Source organism: Bombus pascuorum, chromosome 4, assembly GCF_905332965.1.
Source record: "Bombus pascuorum chromosome 4, iyBomPasc1.1, whole genome shotgun sequence".
Taxonomy (NCBI): domain Eukaryota; kingdom Metazoa; phylum Arthropoda; class Insecta; order Hymenoptera; family Apidae; genus Bombus; species Bombus pascuorum.
The window spans coordinates 12,040,063-12,059,298 of record NC_083491.1 but is presented as its reverse complement, the minus strand read 5'-3'; the positions used below and the strand labels follow the sequence as shown (position 1 = coordinate 12,059,298).

The window sequence follows — 19,236 nt, the reverse complement described above, 5'->3', positions numbered from 1 at the left end:
TAAAAAGAGAAACGAATCAATAATTACTATGCTAAAATAAATACCACTATTGAAAATAAAAATTGTATTGACAGAAAAAAATAGTAAAAAAATTTGTATAGCCTTATTTTAAACTTTATAAATTAGTATTTGGAAACGTTGCTGGGTTATTACAATTTTACTGACGCCATTGATTTCAATCATGATTAACGTCGTTGTTAAAAGAAACATCCGCCTTGGAAAGAATACCAGCGCATATACTAAAATAGTATACAATTACATTATTCAAATCTCTCACAAAAGAGCACCTATAAAAGAATAAATGATTGCACAAAGCAAGGGACTATTACTTTATTCTCGCACAAATCCAATAAATATTCCATCGTTTTCACTCTATGAACGGCTTTTAACGTAACTCAATATTTCATTGCCTGTTCGGTACCTCTTCAAAAACCCAATACGGAAACAAAATGGGGTTTGTTTTATAAAAACTGATTGTCGCATTTTCTGGATGAAAGAGATGCGAATTCACGAGGAACCGAAAGAATGGTCTTATTAGTAATGCCATAATATTAGTCATGGTAGTTTAGCAGATCAGTGAAGAAAGAAGAGATCGACATAGCCCAACTACATGCATAGGCCGTTTAATTATCGTTGAGGCTCGAGTGTGAAATTGCGTCACTGCAGAACCTCACTTTGCCTGGATGATCCAATTAACTTAAAACGACCATTTTCTTCCTCTAATCAGGCGAATTTGAAACACTAACGACGACGGGAGGAAAATTGAAGCTAAAAGAGGGGTAGAAAAATGATTCTAGAATAACTTAAATCTTTCAGAGAAAGAAGGGAACCGGAAAGTGTCTGACATTTGTGTTCTATAAGTATATTTGTCAATAGTATTTATACCAAATTAATGAAGTGATATGAAATGCATAATAACCAACGAAAATAGTTATCCATTTCTAGATTCCCAAAAAAGATAAGAAATAGAAAAATAGCTCATCCGAGATTAAATTTTTAGTCAGCTATATATAATCAATTAAAATTTTTTTGTTTTATTGTTTTTTCAATTTTCTATTTTGTTTTTTTGTTTTCAAATTTTTTGTTTTATAATTAAATCGAGGTTCCATTAAGTTAATTATCGCTCGTAATTACATTCTGATTTATCGTAACAGTAAATGAATATTATTAACATATGTAAATTAATTGCAAACTAGTGACTAAATATCAATAAACTACGATCTTCTTGCGGAGTTATCAAATTATTCGTGCTTTTCAATTGTTCATTATGAAAATTATCAGCAAGATATTATAATTAAATACGTGATTCGTTGATATTGAAGTCAAGTTTAAATCGACTTATATTTATCATGTACATAATTATCCAAAAATTTTTGTTTTGTAATTAAACGAACGCAATCTTTGCATAAAAATATCCAAGATAATTATTATAGTTGAAAACAGCATCATTTTATTTTATTCCTCGGTATTTGGAAAATATTGTAGGTACTGTAAAGCATGCTTTCATCAACTGTTATGTTTGTATAACATAATCAATTTGCTCCCTGCGTGACAGATATCGATACATCCCTTATAGGATTTCTGAGCTAACATAAGCTTCATATGAATGCACCTGGATGTATGCTATTTACATGTTTACACAACAGTTGCCGTAGACACAACTGGATGTAAACGTACATAAACACTTCTGTATAGTAATCATTTCATTAGAACAGAACGTGTCTCAGTGTCTCATACAACGTTTACATGATCACGTTATCGTGCAATCAGGTAAATAATTATTATCTCATTGATTGATTACGAATAATTTTTATATAGCCTGATTAATCAGATCGTTCTCATTTAATAGTACATTTAAACAAATTTTGATGATCGTATTTTACTAATACTAAAGGTATTATTAACATTCTTACAAATGTATAGAAATATGGAAAATATGAATCGATAGAGATGAAGAATATTTTGAATAGAAAAATACCGAAAGTAAACTAATTTGTGATATAAAATACTATATCCTTTTCTTTGTTGCAATATACTTAATTCAATAAATCACCATAGGTAATGTAAAATGCTGTAAGAATATATCCATTAATTATTCGCTATGACTGAGAAGAGATCAAAATTTTAAATATCTGCAGAGTTTTATTAAGAAATTTCAGATCTACTCTTCCTTTGTAATTATAGATCATAAGGCGCACGTTGCGGTGCGCTTACTATTAGAGCACTTCCTCCTTCGAAACTAATCATCGGTTCTAGGGATTATTTATAGTTATAGCAGCTTCATAGAACCCATTTGCAATTTACAGATTTCCTACTTTGGTCTTCTCCCATTACAAACATCAGTTTTGATCAAGATCTAGGTACCATCGATTGATTATCCCCACGGATACTGGTCTCCTTTGCGAGGAAGATAATACCATGGCCATGTATGTCCATTTGAGAAACACGAATCTATTAATCCGACATCGATTAGCAGACTCTCCCATATCGTGTTTCGTGTTACGGACGTGTTCCATTTGATACAGTGTTTCACATTGATTATAACTGAGACGCGATTTTACTATGAGTAACGATCATTGCATCTTACACGGAATAAAGGATTATAGTAAGAAGTTAATATAATAAAAAGTATCTGCAGAAATTCGACGATTATACTATAAAATTTACCTATATAAACTTGTCTTTCGTGCAAATGACTATCAATTTACTTTTGCTTCTCTATTGCTATAACATATCTATATCATGAAATAAATTGTATAGTTAATATACATTGTATATATACAATATAATCCAACAAATAAGCAATCATATACTATATAATCAATAAATGGCAAGTATATAATCCAATAAATACTCAACCCTCTGTGGTTTAATTTGAGAGCCCTAAACAAATCAAAATTTGGCTCGTATTTGCACGAAAATACTTTTAAGTTATCTAAGATCATCAAGTTTGATTTACAGTGACAATTTAGAATTTGTAATACAGCTGTTATTGGTAGACACTTAGACTGTTGAATCGCTCGAGTCACGACAGTCGTTTCCTCTTCGAGTCGTCACCGTTGAGATGAAATCCAAGAGGAATCATTCGATTTCACGGTGAAAGGAATAAGTTTGAACGTCGAGATGCCCGGCATCGGATCTCTTCGTCGAAACTTACTCCGTTTCCCGGGTTCGCGCGGCGAGAATGAAGGAAGAAGGCGAGGAAATTACGTGTCAACTGAGCATCAAAGATTCCGCTCATGCGAACCGACGGTAAAGACTTTTGCCATCTGTACAGGTCATAACGCGTTTCGATGTCTTTAACCTTTCGCCTTGTCATTTTTCTAATGACTACATTTTCTGGCTTCCCTCTTCCATGATGATTTACCAACTATTAGAAAATTGATTAAAATTTAACAATTCATAGGTAATGTACTTTTCTTTTATGATTCTAATATTTTTCAATAGGATACTACAGCTTGTGAAATTTATTTATAAAATTTCTATATTATAGGCTTCCTTTACAATTTTATAAATTTATATTAAACAGAACAAATAAATAACTTACAATAATGTATGAAATTTACTTGTGAAATTTTATTCATTTTATTACCAGATTTGTTACTGCTGCGTAACCAAGATACATATTCATGTATTAATATCGTTAACTTCTAAGTTGTGACTTGGGACCTTACGACTCGTAAAATTTCATTAATAATATTAGCTAAATTGCGCAAAAGAGCTCTGGAAATAAATAAATTATGTGACAAATAAAGAACATCGGAGTACTATTAAATCTAATTTTTCTTCTTTTTCATTTCCTACAAAAAGTGGAATTGTGTCAGGTTATTCGAGAAGTTCGTGCCAACTTTTTCATCGAGGAGAAAACGAATATATGGAACTAACTTTGAGAATAATCACCCACTCTTTATTTTTTGTCAAAGTACTTGTGTAAAAATTTCCTAATTTTTTAAATTAAAACATGTATTTTATTTGACCTCCTTCCTGCAAATCATAGGTATTTTTATATTTCATGAAACACAGCTTTTTTGCTTTTCATGAAACAAAGCTTCTTAAAAGGTGTATTAAAAGGTTACAATAAAAGCACAATATGTGAGGAAAATGGCAATGGCTTTCTGTTTTCTTCTCTGAACAGGGCAAAAATAGATAAATGAAATTTACATTGTACGCCAATACAAGCTATAGAATCGATATTATCTCGAAATATGAGATATAATGTAACATCAATGTATTATCGGATTTATTCAGCAAGTCTATTTATTATTCAATACACTTAATGCGTTATGCTTACTGCTGTAAATCAGTAGAAAACGCATACGTTATTTATGTACATATTCTTGCCTTGTATCGCATTAAAAATGAATCCATTAACCATCATTTATTTTATATTTTGAATTTTCATTACAACTTTTTAATAGAGATTAGTAAAACAGTTTTTGAGAAAGGGAAAAATCTATAGCTTATGCGTATATGCGACCTTTGTTCTATTTTTGATAGTAAAATACGTTAGGAAAACATATAAAAGAGACATTTTTTGACTTTATCCTTTTAAAACATAAATTAAATATTCTTTACTATACGTGTTAGATATTATACGACGTATTAAAAAAAAAAAAGACGTTAAAAGCTCTGGAAGCTTATAGTACTCATCGAGGTATTGACATATATCGACATATGCCTAAATCAATATAGGACACCATATGTAGGTCACAAAGTCAATACTTTTGCTATAAAATGTAATTTTACACCTGCTTTTATGACGATACATACTTTATTTAATTTACTCATCTACATTGTTCCATTTAAAATCCGTTTCATATAAAATTGAGAAAGAATCAATAGAATGAAGTAATGAATTAATAAATTCTGTTAATTTCAGTTCAAGATTTTTAATAAAGTGAAGATAAGAAAATTACGTCAGTTTCAATTTCCATTTCTTAATATTAGTTACGTCTGAATTAATAATTACAGTGACCTTTAAAGAACTTTTTTATTTGAAAAACGAATGATAGTTAATGATTCAACTGTTTGCCCTGAAAATACAGCTGACTAAACTTTAGAATGAAAAATGAAAGAATAAAAAGATTAAATTAGTTCGACGTGTGAAACTCAATTTTCAAGAGGAACATGTGTATTACGGAGACAACGATTAGGCGAATAATAGCACACTGATGTAGACGACGTTTGGATATAACTCTGATAAGGTTTCCTTTGTACATATACTCGCTATCTGCATAATGTGCAAAGATAATATGTGCATGCCACTGTTTGCCAATGTGTGTTTCGAAAATTCAATTTAAATTAAAATCACGTATTTTTTTTAGTCTTTAACAGCAAAAATTTTGAAGATTAATAAAATAATGATATCGATTAATCAACTACGAGTACATTTTAATAGCACTAATTAGAGCATGCATTAGTTCAAATTTCAATAATTCAAGCTTTCCACTGTTTACATAATCGGTATAATGTAAACGAGAAGCACTTATGACAATACAATAACATCATTAGAATTATCACAAGACAAATTTCGATATTCATAGTTTTGAATATTCAAATTAGATTTTGATGTTGAAATTGAAACTGGAGAATATTTAACGAAACTTAACATGTTTTGTTTTAAAAGCTAGTATACTATTGACCGTGCACTATTTAAGCATAAACGTACGTCGCGTATGTTTATACAATATAGATGGATATGTATTATACGTTGTAAATGCTTTTGATAATTACTTTTAGCCCCGTCTTTAATACGATATGACATATTTCAATCTATATTTTTAATGAGAATATTTCGTAACAGAGAAATTTCTAACTTTATTTATAACTAAAATTACCGAATGGTACAAAAAGGATCGCTGACTTGTATGAATATTTCTTACAATTTTCATTGGATGGTATTCATAAGTTTTATAATATTCTTAACGTTCTCCATTTAACGATATACTTTTAAAATAATGAGAAAATAGCTACAAAATGTTCCTCTTCTACATTCGACCCAAAAATTTCTCGAAAAGTTTGCACTCTCATAACAGTGTATGCAATTACAGTTAGAGTAATTATAAATTCATATAAAATCCCAGTTTTTGTTTCTACTTTCTTTTACATCTGCCGTTAATACGTATGCTAAATATCCTATCTTTTTAAAACAGCTTGTATCCTTATACACAATTTTTTGAACGCATACTTTTATATTTCATAAACCTTCTAATGAACTCTCGTGAAATTTCTAAATAATAATACAATTACATAGGTATTATAAATAAAATTATAACGATTTCTCTCGTATCTCAAAATAAAACAGATGTGTATGTTATTTAAAATAAAAAATTAAAGTTTTTAAGTTATCTAAAATTAAAATTTAATGAAATTCAATTTTTTAAGTTACTTGAAATTACTTCAATCTTATTTCTAAAATGTTTATATACCTATATGTAATACATTATTGAAAAGTGAGTGAATTTATTATTCAATAATCGTACATAGATATCTTTGTTCAGAACTCATATATTGCGTAACAGCATTAATTTACGAATGAATAAGAAAATGAATAAAACATTCGCTGTCGATTTACCAATAAATAATTACTTTGAAATTTGTCGATAATATAAATTATAATACGAATTAATAACAGAAAATCATGATAAATGAACATATATTTTCTTGCAAACAGAAAAACAATTAATAAGTAATTGATAAATAATTAATACATGATTTCTATTTATCTTCTACAATATTATTTACCTTGGAGCATATACAAAGAGAGAAAAATATTCTTTGGAATATAAATATTAATTAAATATATAATATATGTAATATATAAAATATTCTTTTCTTCACTTTAGTATAAAATTTCAATATCATTGCTTTATTACTATACAAGAGCAGTGCAAGAGATTTTATGGAGATTTTATAGAACAAGTTAAAATGAGAAAATAACTTTTTATCGTATAAAGCTTTACTTTTGAAACAAAATAAAACGATTGACTTGTACTTATATTACGAATAGCGATCCAATCTTATATTTCAAAGAAAATTAAAATAAGAAAATAACTCTGTTTATCATATGAAACTTTACTTTCGAGAAAAATGGTCTATAACATTTGTGTGTATTTTACCAATAATAATATCCCAACCTTATAATAACACTTATAAATCTTTTAATATTAATATATGTATATACTGTTCATTCATCTGCACGTCACATTTCATTCACATTAAGCAATGAATATTCGACTAATATTATCCAGAGAATAAACCACGTATGGTAACAAATCAATTATCCTGCGAACGTTGAGGATATCCCAAGGTATAAACTGAACTTGATTTATATTTTAACCGCAAAAGCAGACTATGAACGAAATTAACCGCGTAGCGCAGTATGGTTTTCTTTCTATCCTAGCTATTTCTATCAAATACCTTTTTAGTTCTTTTGCTTTTTTTCATATCGACAAGCAATCAGTTCGAGCTATCGATGAATAACCGAAATTTACGCAAATAAAGGTGATGTGACTAAACTTAAAAATTTTCTATAACTTTAACATTCTTAATCTTAAATAATTTTATATCTCATGTATGATAGAAGTAACTTAATTGAAATTATTAAACATTTCTTCAACTTAACAATTTTAGGGATATATCGTTAACAGTTATTTTCGAAATCTCTCGAACTAAATATCTATATAAATCCAATTTGCTTCAACGCGAGCATCTCTGTTTTACTTTCATGTATAAGGTTATGTTAAAGATTATTTTAATTAAGTTATATAAACATATACATATGTTGTTTTGTTTGATAGAATTTAAAAAAAGTACGATAAACTGAATTCGACAAATATTCAAAGTAATCAAAGTAAGAATAAAAGAGATAAGCATAACTTTCACGTTATTAATAATTTCGGAGATGAAACAGCGCGGGCAGATCACATTGAAAAGTTAAGAGCAGAATAGCTCCTGCTCAGAATTACCATTTCAATAAACTGTTTATTCATTCAATATGTATAAAGATGACAACTATTATAGACATATAGAATTCTTTATTTCGATTACGATACTAATTTGAAATTTCATAATTATATTCGATCACTCACCTAAATCTCCAAAATTGTGAAGCACAAAAAGGTATTGCATTTCATGGCTTCCCCTATTTCTACATTTCTGTACACCCGGAAATCATAGAAATATTTGACAATGTAAAAATAAATCTAAAACCTGTTGATTTCAATCTTTAGTTGATGACACTTTTTCTTCTTTTCCTACTGTCACGTTAAATCTTATAGATTATAGATTGATATGACATATTTCAATAGATTGATGGCACAAAATTATATCAATAATAATCAAATATCGTAATGTCGCTATATGTAATTACACATTTTATCGTTTGCCATCATTTCACTGGCGCTACAGTCTTTCTCAACACCGAGTCGGTAATGTCGCGCGAGACACAAAAATGATAAGATAACATTTTCGATAAATACAAACGTACATATGTATGTTTATACATACATACTTAGATGGTAATTAAAATAAATAAATAGAACATTAATCAAATATCAAAATTTCCTGAATTAGATAGAATTCTCCTGAATCGTTAAAATCAGAAGTTATGGAGACGGAAATTACGTAGTCTTTAGATTATATGACACTAATTTACATTTTTCTACGTAAGTAAAGATAAAGACTAGATCAATATCTGCTTGCATTTAATTTAACAAAATTTTGTATAGTATATAATTCGGAAAACAGGTTCTAGAATCGCATATAATTTATCTTATATTTCACTTCTCACGTAACGCAATACATATTTTATAAATAATTTTAAATATCAGAGATGACCTGCAGTGTAAAGTTCAAAACAATTCTCGGCAAAGTTATTTCAATCGATATTATTGCTTAATAATTTAATCAAAGACGTCATTTTTTCAATTTCACCAACTACATACTGCACAACTATGTGATACGTTGTGTAATAGATCTGTTTATGCGATAGATATGCATATCTCGGCTATGTTTATACTTCCTTTTTTGGAGATACTGTTTGAGTTATCTATTTTTTACTAAGTAAAGAACAAATATCGGTTTCTAACCGGATATATATAAATATTTATACAAAACAGCAATATGTATAAAATAGAAAAGGAATATGAAGTTACGGAATACGAAAGAAAGGCATAGAAATAAATATCGTAGATGTGAAAAAATCAGGGAGAAATACGATAGAGAATTATATATTTACCTATATGTACATAATCCTATAAAATAAAAACAATCGTATAAATTTCAAGTGACATTACAAGTACTTCATTTTTCGCGGTTAAAATAAGGAACTAAAGCTCTAAAACGAACCTTCAATAAAAACGGTTGCTTTTTTCATTCTTTTCTACTATTGGCTACATCTAGTAATGATATACATCTAGTAATGGTATATGATGGCTTATATTTGTACACACATGTCAGAAATATAAGTACACTAAATGTATTCATGTGGTATCTAAGTACCTACATGCAGGAATCGAGAGATCGAGTATTTAATAACTTTGTTGGTTCAAACATGACGTTTGACAAGTGAGAGCCTAACCTTGTGTGATTTGTGTATTTATATACGGCATTTATAGCAATACACGCTCTTTGACTGTAGCTATCATGGTACGTGAAATAATTATCGTTTGATGTAATTAAACACACGTATTATATTATGTTCTAAAATAAATATGTACGTTTTAAAATAAAATATACGTTATCGTTAAATAATTATATGAATGATAATCAATGTGAATTATTTTATAAACAAATGCAGATATATTGTTAATGGGTTTTAAAAATAACGCATAAATCTCTTAATATTTACTATTTAGGAAATAAATAGATTCCTTTGTCAAAATTATCATTAATTATTAAATTAAACTGAATAAAGGAAAATTACTAAGGAATATTTTGAGAATGTTTTCCACTTTCATAAAGAAAAATTTAAAAAATTCTGATCAACAGATTATTTTCATAATTTCCAATTTCTATCATATATAATATTGAGCATAGTTCTTGTTTGGTATTTTGATATTTTGTTTCATTACTGAAACACAAAGTAAATATTACATTTACAGGACAATGATGCAGTTGCTCTGCAGAATTTGGAGCATCTGATGACTGAATTTTTCTCTCCAGAAACAACAAATGAACGAAAACGTATAATTGAAAGAAGTTTCCAGGAATTCGCAGGACAAATTGATTCCTGGAGACCGTGTTTACATTTCTTGTCTTCTACTAACAATCATTATGTCAGTATGTTTGCTTTATCTACATTAGAGGTATGAACTAACACAATTGAATTCCATTATTTTAATTGTTCGTAAAGTAAAATTTTCACAATTCAAGAAAAGGTAAAAAATTAAATTAGCTATGAAATGAAAATTATTGTAGACGACAATTGGAAGAAGATGGCCAATACTGCCATGGGAAGACAGAGCTCTCACAAGATCAACTTTATACACATTATCATTAGAAAGAGGTGTAGCTCCTTTTGTAAGAAACAAAGTAGTCAAACTTGTTGTAGATATTGCTAGGCACGATTGGCCACATTTCTATCCAGATTTTTATTCAAATATCTTACAGGTTTGTATATATTTTAACATTGAACTTTTCAAGTTTTCAATTAACTGTTTTGATCTAACTTTTAATTTCCTTGTATGCATTGATAGTTATTAAGTCACAAGCATACAAGACTGTTGGGTCTCATTTACTTGCGAACAGCTTCGGAGGAACTAGCCACTCCAAGAGAAGATTTACCAATACAAAGGAAAAATGAGTTATTTAGATTTCTTAGTGCTCAAGTACCATTGACTTTGGATTCTCTTACAGGTATAGTTCATATATCTTACATTATTTCTATCTTCATTAAAGAAAACTACGTAATTATTATTTTTGTTTAATATTTATTAAAATATTTTAACAAATATTTTAAAATATTTATTATAGTACTTTTAAAAGAAGCAACAAAATTGCAAAGTCGTTCTGGAACAGTTACACCACCTCCATCACCCACTAGCGGTCAAACAGTAGCACCTGCAAGAGCTATTCTAGACGTAGAAGGGCTAGCCACAGGAACTAGTGAAGTGTGTATAGCAACATTGGATGTGCTAGCACATTTCTTTAGTTGGATTGAATTATCAGAACATATCTCTACAAATTTACTGGATGCTATCTTTACCTGTGCCAGGTATCACGATTCAATGGTAGGATTGTGTATCAAATATCACAATATATTGTAATTTAATTAGGAAATATATTAATCATATGTTTTATTAACAGAATGGCAAACAGATTGAAATGGCCGTACAAGCTGTGACTACGATAAATGAACTTTTATATCGACCGCTATGTTCTCCCGACGTAACCGATAGATTATTAGTAGAAATATTTCAAAATGGAGTTACATTATTTCAATTTTTGGAACGTTTGGATTCTATAAATGAAAGGTATTGAATGATGTGATGCATCTGACAAATTCTTACAACTAAAGGCATTACATTTGTGAAAAAGTTATTATATTTCTAGTTATATGGAAAAGCTGACAGAGTTCTTACAATTATTTGTAACAAATCATCTGAAGAGAGTTGAATCGTGTCCGAAATTTCCAGTAAATACGTTATTAGAAGTCTTGTGCCATCATACCTTTCAGCAATGCTCAACAGTAAACGGATATCTACGATGCTTAGATGTTTGGACTACACTTTTAGAAAGCACTCAGTCTCGGTACTCACCAGTATCATTAGCTCTTGCCGAGAGAGTATTGCAAAAAATGAGTTTTAAACTCAATACCCGCACATTGAAAGATCTTGATACAGAAAGCTTAGACGAAAATGTAAGGAAATCTACAAAATTTAATCGTATTTGTCCTGTTTTTAATTTAGATCTATCTTAATCTGTATATTTTTATTATAGGAAGAAACAGAGTGGCAGCATTTCTTAAGATGTAATATAGAGTGTTTGGCAAAAATAGCAGATATTTCTCCGATTCCGATTTTTACATTATTGGTAAAATTTTCATCAATTGCATATATATCATTTAATTCGCAGGTTTTAATTGTGTAAAACCTTTTTAGTATCGTTCTTGGAGGGAAGGATTAATAATGTTTGGAGAATTAGGTGCTGTTATTGCTAACAATCAAGTTATTTTGTTAAACGAATCAGAAGCATCAAATGTACACGCGCATTTACGAGATTTGGCTTCTACTACTCAAGCGTTAGCTAGATTGTATTCACTTTTCCTCGGTAAGTTAGTTCTTATACATATAATAATATCATGATTATGATTTAGCACAATATAATTGTTTAATAAAAAATAAGGCGATGATCAGAGTATTGACCAGTCATTAGCTGAAGAAGTAGTGTCTCAAACATTAGATGCCTGTAAATTTGCCAAGACAAACCAATTGTACAAAGCATCATTACAACCAGCTGCAATTGTAATAGATCTTATAGAAGTGTAAGTAATGTTTATATAAGTATTTTTATGCAATTTTTAATATAACGCAGTTTATATAAATCCGTTTTGTTGACCAGTCATTCACAGTTGTTAGCATCACTCCAAGCTTGGTGCCATTGGATAGCCAACAGGCCAGAAAAGACAAAAGAATCATTATGTCAACGATGTATTGATTCATGCATTTTAGCATTAGATTATACAACATTCTGTGACAATCCACCACCAGCGAATTTAACTCATTCCGCCACGCATCTTTTCCAAAGTATCACTGCTATGTTGAAACCTGTTTTATGGGATGAACCCACGTTTAGAAACTTAATTTCAATGGTAACATATCCATTTCTCAAACCTGATACAATAAAAGTACTAAGAAGGGCATTAGTAAATGCAATTGTCTTACCACATGGTGATGGATCTATTAGAGAAAGATTGTTGGGTAAGTAATTAAATGCTTACTAAGTAATAAATCTTAATAATACATGTATGATTTCAATCCATGTAGGCACAATGATATCGACATTATCTACACCTCTCGGTTTAGAAGGACAACCTGTACCTTCGGAATCTACCATTTCAATGACAGTAGTGCCATTAACTCAATTACTAGAAGACTGTTCTGCCTCATCCACAACGATAAAAAAAATGTTACATTCGTGTTTGGGATCAACTATAAATCGAATATTAGAATTATTGCCATATATGATAAGATGTCAAAGCGTATGCGAGATTCTGCTTAGTTTCTTGCATTCAGTGTTTTCAGTACTACAACAGCAGCTAGGCCCTGAGTTTACTCAAAATGCAGTTCAAGGAATGCTACACATTTATACTAGGTAGATCATTTCATTTTTAACAATTTTATTTAATTTATATCATATAATTTTATTTTCATATTTGATGCATTTGCAGAGAAAATATATCCGCGGGACCTGCATTAGATCAATTATTAGAAATCTTAATATTGGTCGTATCAGCACCTAGTAATGCATTTAAAGCATTTGTTCCTTCAGTGACTAATCTATGTTTAGGCCAAGTCTGGCCTGCTGTCGGGAATGATCTTAGTGCATATCCAGATACTACACTTGTATTATTAAAACTTTTCCACAGGTACTATACGAATTATATTTTGGCTATTTGAATCATTAATGTAACAATAATAAAATTTAAATATTTGTTTTAGTATACTGATGCATCGATGGCAATATTTTTATAATACTTCTATACTACGCACTCTCGGTCATACTGATGAAGAGGAATCCGTCGAACACAAGGAAGAATTAGTTGCAATTTTAGAAGCTTTCGGCCAAGCTCTTCTTCAGCCGGATGTTAACATATTTCGTCAAAGTCTACAAAGTCTAGAACAGTTAAATGTACGGTGGCGGCTTTATCAACGAGCTGTGTTCAAAGTTCATTTACTCGAGAGATTTCTAATGGCGTTATTCACTGTTCTATTTCAACAGTTAGTGGGATATTTTTGAATTATAATTTGTTTCACTTGAAGTGATAAAATATTTTAAACATTTATTTCTAGATCCCATAATTTATTGGCGGATGAGATTGCAACTGCTATTCATAGTTTAGCTTCAGTTAATATAGCATGGTTTTTCGGACATTTTTTGCCAACATTCTTGGCAAGTTGTGAAGGTGTAGATGATATGCAAAAAGCTACATTATTAGGAAACTTTGATAAGTCTACGGTAAGTGGAACTAGAAAAATCACTTCGAAAGTAAGTTAATAAATAATTTTCTTATTGACTTTATTACGTATTAATAGGATCAACCGACTTTGACGAGATCAGTACTGCAGTTAATTTCTGATTTACGGTGTTATCAATTTTGTCGACCTGGCTGAAGCAGCTGCACTTCAATGCGAAGATGCATTACGATGACATATTTAATACAAGTTTCAAAATTTCAGTAATGAAATTTTAAAAAAGCAACATTTTTAATAAATTCCCGTGTCTCGTGGCATATACCAAACATTTTTAAATCATAACATGTAACGAGACGAATGTTTCTTAATGTTACAATTCTGTATCACCTTGCAATCATTGCCGTATCACCTTGTGATGTTACTAACATTATTATAATATTAGGATAAAACACTCTTTTTTAAATATTTTAAGTGTTACATTTATACTTTCTAATTCAATCTATTTCATGAAGTTTTATTGAAGAAACATACTCCTGTTAGAGAACTGAATATACGCAAGAGAATTTTTATTACAGGTTTTAAAAAAACATTGTATATTAATGTCATACTAGCATTGTAATTATTTTGTAACATGTATGAACGTTAAACTCAATTCCAATTTTTTGTGATATTTACTGGTATTTAAGCTTATCATACCCCTTCTCTTTTTGTCGATAAGCGGTTGTTTTGATAACCCGGAGTCTTTTTATATTGCGGCCTGAAGATTAAAGAGTTAGTTGTAAATATCTAACAATGATCCGTGCGTTGTCAAGAAATAGCATCTACATTCCTCAATTACAGAAAGTAAGGCAGTTAGTAACAGATCCAAAATATGGATTCTTAAAGCAGTTAGGCCTTACAACCGAGAATCCGGGTCTTTATGATGGACGATGGGGAGGATCTGGCAAAGTATTCTTTTCTGTTTATTTAATCATATCGTATAACTTTTAATTTAATTAATATTATTGATTTAGTTAATAGTAATTAAAGTTATACCAATTACAATATACAAGAAATGGTTTTATTAATGATACAATGCAGGTAATAGAATCAGTTTCACCAGCAACTGGTAAAGTAATAGCAAAAGTTCGAACATCAACACCTCAAGAAGCAAGTAATGCTATTGCAGAAGCTCGTAAAGCATGGCCTCAGTGGGCATCACTGCCAGCTCCTAGAAGAGGCGAAATAATGCGGCAAATAGGAGGAGAACTACGAAATAATTTAAAACCACTAGGACAATTAGTGTCTTTAGAAATGGGTATGCTTTGTTTATCCACAAAATTCTACTTTTTAATATTGTAACTTTATTTTAATATTATAATATATGACATTGCAGGCAAAATATTGCCAGAAGGTATTGGCGAAGTTCAGGAATTTATTGACATATGTGACTATGCTGTTGGCTTATCTAGAATGCTCCCTGGTAGTATATTTCCTTCAGAAAGGAAATATCATGTAATTTTTGAGAAGTGGAATCCTCTTGGAGTAGTTGGAGTTATTTCTGCATATAACTTCCCTGTTGCAGTAAGCACAATTTGAAATAATAAAATGATTGGTAAATAAAAAAAAAAAAAAAAGAAATTAGAATTAAGAAAAAAAAATATTCTAGGTATATGGTTGGAACACTGCTATAGCAATGGTGTGCGGAAATACAGTTGTTTGGAAAGGTGCACCTACTACTCCACTGACTTCTATTGCAACTACAAAAATAATTGCAGGAGTATTAGAACGAAATGGTGTACCAGGTTCGGTTGCATGTATGATAACAGGTGGATCAGATGTTGGTGAAACTATAGTTAACGACACGCGGTAAGATGTAATATATTTAAACCTTAGTAAATTTTTGTAATATCATAATCAATGCAATTACTATTATTATTTATAGTGTACCTCTAGTTTCATTTACCGGAAGTACTGAAGTTGGTAGAAACGTAGCTGTTAAAGTTCAGCAACGATTCGGAAGATCATTGTTAGAACTAGGAGGCAACAACGCAACAATAGGTAAATTAAGCAATACTAATAGCAATAATTATATCTTTATCACATGATTACAGTATATTAAATTTAATTTAATTTATTACCTTTGGTAATAGTTGCTCCAGATGCAGATCTAGAAATGGCAGTTAGGGCAGTAGTATTTTCCTCTGCAGCAACAGCTGGACAGAGATGTACCAGCACTAGAAGAGTAATTCTTCACAACAAGATAAAAGATGAATTTTTAGGTAAAGTTTTATACTTTAGTTTAATTAACTCTAATTACAGCAAGCATTTAATAAAAAGATAATGTGTAAATTTAATAGAAAAATTGAAAGCGGGATATAAGAGTATTTTGGAACGAGTAGGAGATCCTTTAGATGATAATGTTTTGTATGGACCATTACACAATCAACAAATATTAGATAAATATAAGGTACAAGTATTGTGTTAATATCATGAAATCAATTATTAATATGATTTACAAATGATTTAACAAATATAAAATATAAAAATACAAAACTACAAATAATCAACTGATAATATAATTAACAATCATTTATAGCAAGCAATAAATAGTGCTTTACAAAATGGAGGGAGAATTGAATTTGGTGGAAAACAGATAAACAGAGTTGGCTTTTATGTTGAACCAACCATTATTACTGGTTTACCACCTAAAGCTGAAATTGTTCAAAGAGAGACTTTTGCACCAATTGTATATATTTTTGAAGTAAATTCTTTAGAAGATGCTATTGCTATTAACAATGATGTACAACAAGGATTAAGTAGTACTCTATTTACCAAGGATATAGGAAATACGTACCAGGTAAGGATATAACTATATCCTTACTATATATTGCATTATATATGTCTCAAAATATTGAAACATAAATATTTTGTAGTGGATGTCTGCACATGGCTCTGACTGTGGGATAGTAAATATTAATATTGGAACTAGTGGAGCAGAGATAGGTGGAGCATTTGGAGGAGAGAAAGCTACAGGTGGTGGACGCGAGAGTGGAAGCGATGCATGGAAGAATTATATGCGACGTTCGACTGTAACTGTCAATTGTGGAAATGAAATGCCATTGGCTCAAGGCTTGAAATTCGAGTAATTAGAATATACAATCAGTGTCATGAAAATATTTTATTAATTTAATTCAAATCGTATCAAATCCGTCTCAATGTCTACAGAGCATTGTTTATGAAACTTATATGATCGTGGTATATCAAATTTCACTTCTGCAACAACTTTGCCTTTAGCTCCATACTGTGCAGCTTTTCGAAGAACGTAATTACGTGTGCTTGTTTTGTGTAACGAATACACAGAATTTGATGCTAATTTAGTCGCGATTTCCAAAAATTTCATATCTATGCCTGTATTATGTTTGGTACCAAAAGGTGGATTCATAATAACTGTATCAAAGAATTTCTCGAATCTCCCTGTAAAATTGTATATAATATAAAGATTTTTACTTTTAAAAAAGAGTTTTACATATTCATACATCTATACCTGGTAGATATTGTAGTATATCACACTGTACAGTTTCCACATATAATTCTAGATCATTGCAATTTCTAAAGAGAATGTCAAGTGCATCAGAATCTATTTCAAAACCAGTCACATGACTTGCTTCAAGCATTTTTGCTCCAATTGATAAGTGACCACACCCACAACCTAAGTCAGCAACTGCTCGTCCTTGTATTTCATCAAATTGTTCTTGAGCATAGTACAACATGCGTGCTGCTATATGAGCACTAGTAGAATATTGTTCAAGCAATATTTTTGGCTTCTCAAATGTTTCTAATTCTTGCAAATATTCCTCTAAACAGCGAAGTGTAATGCTAGCCATTTTCTTTGTTTAATCATCAATTGTCACCCAGTATTATACTTTTAGTTCTATTACTTTTAAGAGGTACACTTAGAAGGAGGTATTTCATATCAACAATCACTTTACCACACTTGTTCAAAGTCTGTAGAATTATTTATTACTTATGATTTGAAACTGCGATTTAATTTTTTTATTTAGCATCAAATCTTGGAAGAACTGGTAAAATAAGATTGCCAAAGGAAGAATCCTGTGTTACAAAGTAACCTGATGATGCTGCATGTGCATTATGTAAAGCAGCTCTTTGGGATGCATTCATTACAACACCATCAGAGGTCTGTGTAGGAGGCTAATGAATACAGATTATTAAGAAGCAAATATATAATTTATCAGTCGTTCTAAACAAATATGATATATAAAATATATATTTACCAAATTAGAAGGACCTGTTGATGTAACAGCTAATGATGTATTCAATGTTGGTGCTACACCTTGCTTTAAAAGCAATTGTTTTTTTAATTGCAATTCTTCTAAGATTTTTCTATTCTGTAATTCTACAATCAGTGAGGATAAAGATCTAATATCAATTTTATTGAAAAAAAATAATTATAAATAGTATTACCTCTCGAATTTGATTGAGAAAAAGCCATCAAAGTTTCGTTTTTTAAATTGGAAATAGGTTACGTCGCCGATTAATGCGACAATGTGCCGTTGACGATGCGATAGATATAATTTATTATTAAATCTTACCTAAAAAGTATATAAAAGACGCATTTAGCAAAGGGATATTAAATTTGAATAAATTTTTGCTGGCAGTTTATAATTTCGCCATCATGCTAATACTTTCATTGTTGATCATTTTGCGTTACCTTAACCTCTTCAAAACATAAAACTCCTAAAAAATATCTTTAAACGAAGTTCTATACCAATACTTTAACTGCCATTATCGATATTATAACTACTTATCTACTTCTTTATTGACATACAATTATTTACAATGTCAAAAGTTTGTTGCTTGTAAAATATTTACGTGCCTTCGATAATCTCTAACTATATTCTATATAGTAAGGTATTGTCACGTTTGATTTTGTGTGCGTATATTTATATCGGATTGGTATGCATAGACAGTGGTGCGAGGGAAAATGAATATAGAGGACACTGGTATCAGTAATAGAGAGGAATGAAATACACTGGGCAAACAACAGTGGCGCTTCATGCCAAAGCTACTATGGCTATGATCAATTTGCTTCACCGAATCT

General features: G+C 30.0%; 4 protein-coding genes across 5 annotated transcripts; 2 read left to right on the top strand and 2 right to left on the bottom strand.

Moving 5' to 3' along the window:
- The first annotated feature begins 9,418 nt into the window (after window positions 1-9,418).
- On the top strand, window positions 9,419-14,805 carry LOC132906502 (exportin-6). Its single transcript, XM_060958748.1, has 16 exons — window positions 9,419-9,648; window positions 10,104-10,307; window positions 10,420-10,611; window positions 10,698-10,857; window positions 10,975-11,231; window positions 11,308-11,474; window positions 11,554-11,860; window positions 11,941-12,033; window positions 12,102-12,270; window positions 12,346-12,484; window positions 12,562-12,920; window positions 12,987-13,314; window positions 13,391-13,588; window positions 13,662-13,940; window positions 14,013-14,178; window positions 14,256-14,805. Exons 1-16 carry the CDS (start codon window positions 9,646-9,648, stop codon window positions 14,331-14,333), a joined length of 3,099 nt encoding a protein of 1,032 aa, XP_060814731.1. The 5' UTR covers window positions 9,419-9,645; the 3' UTR covers window positions 14,334-14,805.
- A 122-nt stretch (window positions 14,806-14,927) lies between these two features.
- LOC132906509 (putative aldehyde dehydrogenase family 7 member A1 homolog) lies at window positions 14,928-17,291 on the top strand. Its single transcript, XM_060958759.1, has 9 exons — window positions 14,928-15,083; window positions 15,216-15,432; window positions 15,511-15,698; window positions 15,784-15,983; window positions 16,060-16,175; window positions 16,268-16,396; window positions 16,475-16,584; window positions 16,714-16,974; window positions 17,051-17,291. The coding sequence occupies exons 1-9, from the start codon at window positions 14,928-14,930 to the stop codon at window positions 17,261-17,263; spliced, it is 1,590 nt and encodes a 529-aa protein (XP_060814742.1). The 3' UTR covers window positions 17,264-17,291.
- Window positions 17,280-18,008, bottom strand: LOC132906519 (rRNA N6-adenosine-methyltransferase Mettl5). The gene is made up of 2 exons (XM_060958779.1): window positions 17,662-18,008; window positions 17,280-17,591 (listed from the first exon to the last, which is right to left on the bottom strand). Exons 1-2 carry the CDS (start codon window positions 17,999-18,001, stop codon window positions 17,299-17,301), a joined length of 633 nt encoding a protein of 210 aa, XP_060814762.1. The 5' UTR covers window positions 18,002-18,008; the 3' UTR covers window positions 17,280-17,298.
- LOC132906522 (SOSS complex subunit C) lies at window positions 17,950-19,215 on the bottom strand. Of its 2 annotated transcripts, none has more exons than XM_060958783.1 (4): window positions 18,847-19,215; window positions 18,600-18,727; window positions 18,410-18,531; window positions 17,950-18,326 (listed from the first exon to the last, which is right to left on the bottom strand). In XM_060958783.1, exons 2-4 carry the CDS (start codon window positions 18,625-18,627, stop codon window positions 18,171-18,173), a joined length of 306 nt encoding a protein of 101 aa, XP_060814766.1. In that variant the 5' UTR covers window positions 18,628-18,727; window positions 18,847-19,215; the 3' UTR covers window positions 17,950-18,170. The 2 variants fall into 2 exon arrangements, with proteins under 2 accessions (XP_060814766.1, XP_060814767.1); XM_060958784.1 differs by having other exon boundaries at window positions 18,974-19,215.
- Window positions 19,216-19,236: the final 21 nt, after the last annotated feature.

Excerpts from the sequence above, each read along its gene's own strand:
- LOC132906502 (XM_060958748.1), top strand. Across the intron at positions 11,475-11,553 it reads TTGGATTCTATAAATGAAAG|TTATATGGAAAAGCTGACAG; the intron begins GTATTGAATGAT and ends TTATATTTCTAG. Across the intron at positions 14,179-14,255 it reads GAAACTTTGATAAGTCTACG|GATCAACCGACTTTGACGAG; the intron begins GTAAGTGGAACT and ends ACGTATTAATAG.
- LOC132906509 (XM_060958759.1), top strand. The coding sequence starts at position 14,928 with ATGATCCGTGCGTTGTCAAGAAATAGCATCTACATTCCTCAATTACAG. Across the intron at positions 15,699-15,783 it reads CATATAACTTCCCTGTTGCA|GTATATGGTTGGAACACTGC; the intron begins GTAAGCACAATT and ends AAAATATTCTAG. Across the intron at positions 16,585-16,713 it reads AAATATTAGATAAATATAAG|CAAGCAATAAATAGTGCTTT; the intron begins GTACAAGTATTG and ends AATCATTTATAG.
- LOC132906519 (XM_060958779.1), bottom strand. The coding sequence starts at position 18,001 with ATGGCTAGCATTACACTTCGCTGTTTAGAGGAATATTTGCAAGAATTA. Across the intron at positions 17,592-17,661 it reads TATACTACAATATCTACCAG|GGAGATTCGAGAAATTCTTT; the intron begins GTATAGATGTAT and ends ACAATTTTACAG.
- LOC132906522 (XM_060958783.1), bottom strand. The coding sequence starts at position 18,627 with ATGGCTTTTTCTCAATCAAATTCGAGAG. Across the intron at positions 18,532-18,599 it reads TTCTCAATCAAATTCGAGAG|AATTACAGAATAGAAAAATC; the intron begins GTAATACTATTT and ends CACTGATTGTAG. Across the intron at positions 18,327-18,409 it reads CAACAGGTCCTTCTAATTTG|CCTCCTACACAGACCTCTGA; the intron begins GTAAATATATAT and ends TGTATTCATTAG.